This window comes from Eurypyga helias, unplaced genomic scaffold (genome assembly GCF_000690775.1).
Source record: "Eurypyga helias isolate BGI_N326 unplaced genomic scaffold, ASM69077v1 scaffold42267, whole genome shotgun sequence".
In the NCBI taxonomy this organism is placed as follows: Eukaryota; Metazoa; Chordata; class Aves; order Eurypygiformes; family Eurypygidae; genus Eurypyga; species Eurypyga helias.
The window spans coordinates 13,041-16,785 of NW_010261831.1; the positions used below are offsets into that span (position 1 = coordinate 13,041).

At 42.2% G+C, this 3,745-nt stretch overlaps 1 protein-coding gene across 1 annotated transcript in view; it reads right to left on the reverse strand.

The window, feature by feature from the left end:
* The window catches only part of G6PC2 (glucose-6-phosphatase, catalytic, 2), a 6,245-nt gene extending 4,909 nt beyond the window's left edge, over window positions 1-1,336 (reverse strand). Inside the window, exons 1-2 of the mRNA XM_010155506.1 lie at window positions 1,119-1,336; window positions 688-797 (exon numbers count right to left, since the gene is read on the reverse strand). Of these exons, the coding sequence (XP_010153808.1) occupies window positions 688-797; window positions 1,119-1,336 (328 nt within the window). The remainder of the gene's footprint in view (window positions 1-687; window positions 798-1,118) is intronic.
* Window positions 1,337-3,745: the final 2,409 nt, after the last annotated feature.

Genomic DNA, 3,745 nt, shown 5'->3' on the forward strand with positions numbered 1-3,745 from the left:
ACAGAAGACCATGAGATGTAAAAAAAGTGAAAGTGCACTGAAAAGGCACATTTTTTAAAGGCATTTTTTCCCCTGTATTTGTACACATACTGACACACGCAGATTCAGTGCCGGAGTCTGGTGCCGGCAAGAGGGGTTCCATTTTCAATTTGCAATACATGACATGCTCAACTCTTGAAATGATTGGTTTTTACACTCAACCACCTACTAGTTTTTGTGGATTAAATAATTCTTGCAATAGTGCACGAGTCCTCAAACTCAGCAGGCTCCTGCTAGGTTTTGGAACACTCTTAAACTATGTGGAATCTCTCTCCCCAGGCTGATGTCATTGGCACTGCAAACTGTTCCTAAAAGTGACCTCACAAAGCAGGTGAATCGCTCCTTTTGAACCTACGACACAAGTTTTGCGAACATTCCTTCCCCAGACGCTGGTTCATTCTAGTAGCAGTTAGAGTGAATCCCTCGCCCTTGCACTGTCCCAAGGCAATGAGGTAAACATTCCTGTCATAGAGCAATCGAATAGCTATCACATTTATTTCTTCCTTTTCCTCTCCTGTGCTTCAGAGCTATTTTAAATATGAGCTCTGAGATTTGTACACCATACAAGATCTCCGTAAGCCACATCCTCTCCCCCCAGAAGCCACCACCTCTATTAAATGTACCAAGGTAATCGGCAACATTTCTTACCTGGTCCAGTTTCACACGTTATAGGAAACTGTTCAAGGCATGGGCTGGACTGATTGGGATAAAGCATTGTTTCTTGCACCCACCAGTATGGGCGATGGCCAAATAAAATCCTAACAAAAAAAATGCAGAAATGCAACAAAAATATTTTTATGTAAGAAGGCCTCAGCAAAACACGATCAATAATCAATAATCTTACAATGAATATGAAAAGCTATATTGCCAAAACTATTCTACAATAGTTCAGAGGTTCTTCTTGTCTTACCAAAATGTAATTTCAAACATACCTTAAATATCTTCTTTGTGAATTCCCGTTGTATAATTACAGGGGAAAGTCTACTTGTACATTATTCACAGAAAATTGTCTAAACTTGAGGCACACACAGTAACCACCATTAAAAATATTAAATTTTAAAAGAAATACAGCTTCTTACCATTTAAATATGAGGTTGAACCAATCACCAATGACTGCCACCCATATCATTTTAGTACCAACCACTTGGTTGAGCTGAAACCAAAGAGGAAAATAAATTGAGAATATATTCCGGGGATCGCCAACGTGTGACATAAAATTAAGGAAATCCTGGTAAGCCCTGTAGTCCCTCTGTAAATGCTGAATAATAAGCACGCCATTGCTATGGAGGAGATCCATCTTAAGGGATTAAACTGTACTTGAAATACAGCAAAGTTCCTTTAATCTTAAGTTTCTAGTGATGGAGAATGAGAACCATGGAGGGGAGCTATTAAAAAGTGAGAGAGGGTGATTGACGTTGCCTTTATATTGTATCGGTGTGGCATACCCAGCCATTCCTGGAACACGTGGCTCCAAACCTCCAGGAAAGCATGAGCCTGTTAGCACTGGAAAGCTTTTCTGTTTGCAGATTTTAATTGGAGGAAACTAAGTGAAGCACATGCCGAGCAGCAGCAAATGGGGGGGAAACACAACGTTTGACTTACGCAGTCCTTTGTATGAACAGTTGGAACATGTTTGCTTGAATCTTTCACAGTTCATTTCTCTTCAGGATGGACACGGGTAACGTGTATGCTTCATTAAGTGCTGCCTGTACAAAGGATAGGAAGAATACACAAGTAATTGGTCTTTGCAGAACTCTCTCTCATTACAGCTGCACATTTCACTTGGAAATTGAGTCTGGCTGCCGTGCTGCCTCTAATACCGTGCACAACACATTTTCAGTCACAGCAAGCAGAAGAGGCATTCATACATCAGCAACGCTGCTGAGCTCTAGATGCCTTTCCAAAGCAGCAGTATTCTCAAAGGACCCAAACCCAGTTGTTCCCTTCACACACGAGACCGTCTTAATCCAGGGCACGGTGCAGATGGAGCTCAGGCCGAGTCCTCTCATTCTGTAGCCCGTTCTTGCCTACAGCTTACGTGATGCATCCTTATGCACCTCTGCCAGGAGCCGAAGCTCAGGCTGCTGCGGCCCCCTTCTTGCTGCCAGGCTGGCAGAAACGAGACCTGCCCCCCAGAGCTGACCAAGGCTGGGAACAGATGACTATGAGGATGATCCTGAAGTGTTCCAAGTGAAGCGCTCAGGCTAACAGCCAAGGGGAAACAGAGATGCTGCCAGATAGCAGGATTTTAAGAGTATACAGCAAATAATGTATCACCACATCAGACAGATCAGTATTAGTACTAATACCACAGCATAGGAAAAGCTTATGTTCATTTGTGAGGTGGCTACATAAGAAACTTTTCTGCACAAGAGAATACATGGATACCAAAAGTCTGGTGACACCATTATCTGGTATCATCAGAGCGGCAAGAGGAAAACTTCAGTTCTGTATCAGGCTCTAATATTCGGTCATATCTGTATGTATCTCACAGGTTTCTGTGGGGAGGCAGCTCGGGTGATGTTCTCACTGTGCCTGGAAGCACTGATGAGCCTGCTTCATCCAAGAGGCAATCAACAACTGACATGTGAGCCTTCTCTTTTCCTGCCTGTGGTGTCTGGCAACCTATACAAGTCTTGAGACACCACGACTTTTCTAGCTCTAAGAACCACCAGAGGAAAGATGGAGAAACAGCTCTTGAAATACTACGTTTAATAACTCGTTTAAACTAACAAAGGAGACGTGCTTCCTCAACTGCCTTTTTCCCACCTCCTTTTCTATACAAAGCATTGCAAAAATGCACTACATCAAAGCCACTTGAGGAAATACATGAAATAAAACTTTTTGCTGTATTTTAGTATGTGGAACTGTGAGGAAAACTAGTGATTTGTACAAAATGGTCAGAATATGTTTTCAATTATTTTTTTAAAGCTTTGTCTTGTTTTGATATTATTAAACCAAGGTTTGGCCTTCCCATGATCAAATGAGTTCTTAGTGCAAAGCAAAACCCTTTAAATGCCATCTATTCATATAAAGTTCTTAATTTATTGCTATTTTCTTGATTTATTTTCCAAGCCACACAAAACCACAGACTATCCAAAACTTTATATATTCTTGATAATACTGTAGCAGCAAGAATCATGTTGATGATCCACTGAAGGGGGGATAAAATGTTTACAGCTGCTTTACACCTACACCTTAGAGCAAATATTGCCTAACGGGTATCAGGTGTTGTTAAGCAAATGTTTGCAGGGGAAGAAAAAGCCACCAAAGCAAACACTTTCTAAAACACTGTTAATGGAGGCCTGCGTACTGGGCCTAACTCTGGTACATTATGCTTAGTTAATTGAACAATAACATTAATTTCCACCCCAGTGTTTTCGCTGGCACGGGACCAGCTACAAGGATTAACTGGTCACTTAGTTCACAAGCAGACACCGTATACAACAGCTGACAGCTATTTTCTCTGGTATGAATATTTCCCAAATGGAACACTGAAAAGACACACCTTAATTTTAGGTTTAGGAAGAGAAGAATCTTTCAAGAAGCTCGCTCTTTCTTTCCCCGTTTCATTCATTAACAGGCAACTCAGGAGTGCCACAAAACGTAGGACCGAGTTACCCCAGTAGGCTCCGTGAGAGCTGGACATCAGCCGGAAGCTCCAGCTCCCGCGGAGCGCACAGGAGCGAGCGCGCTGCCCCGTTCC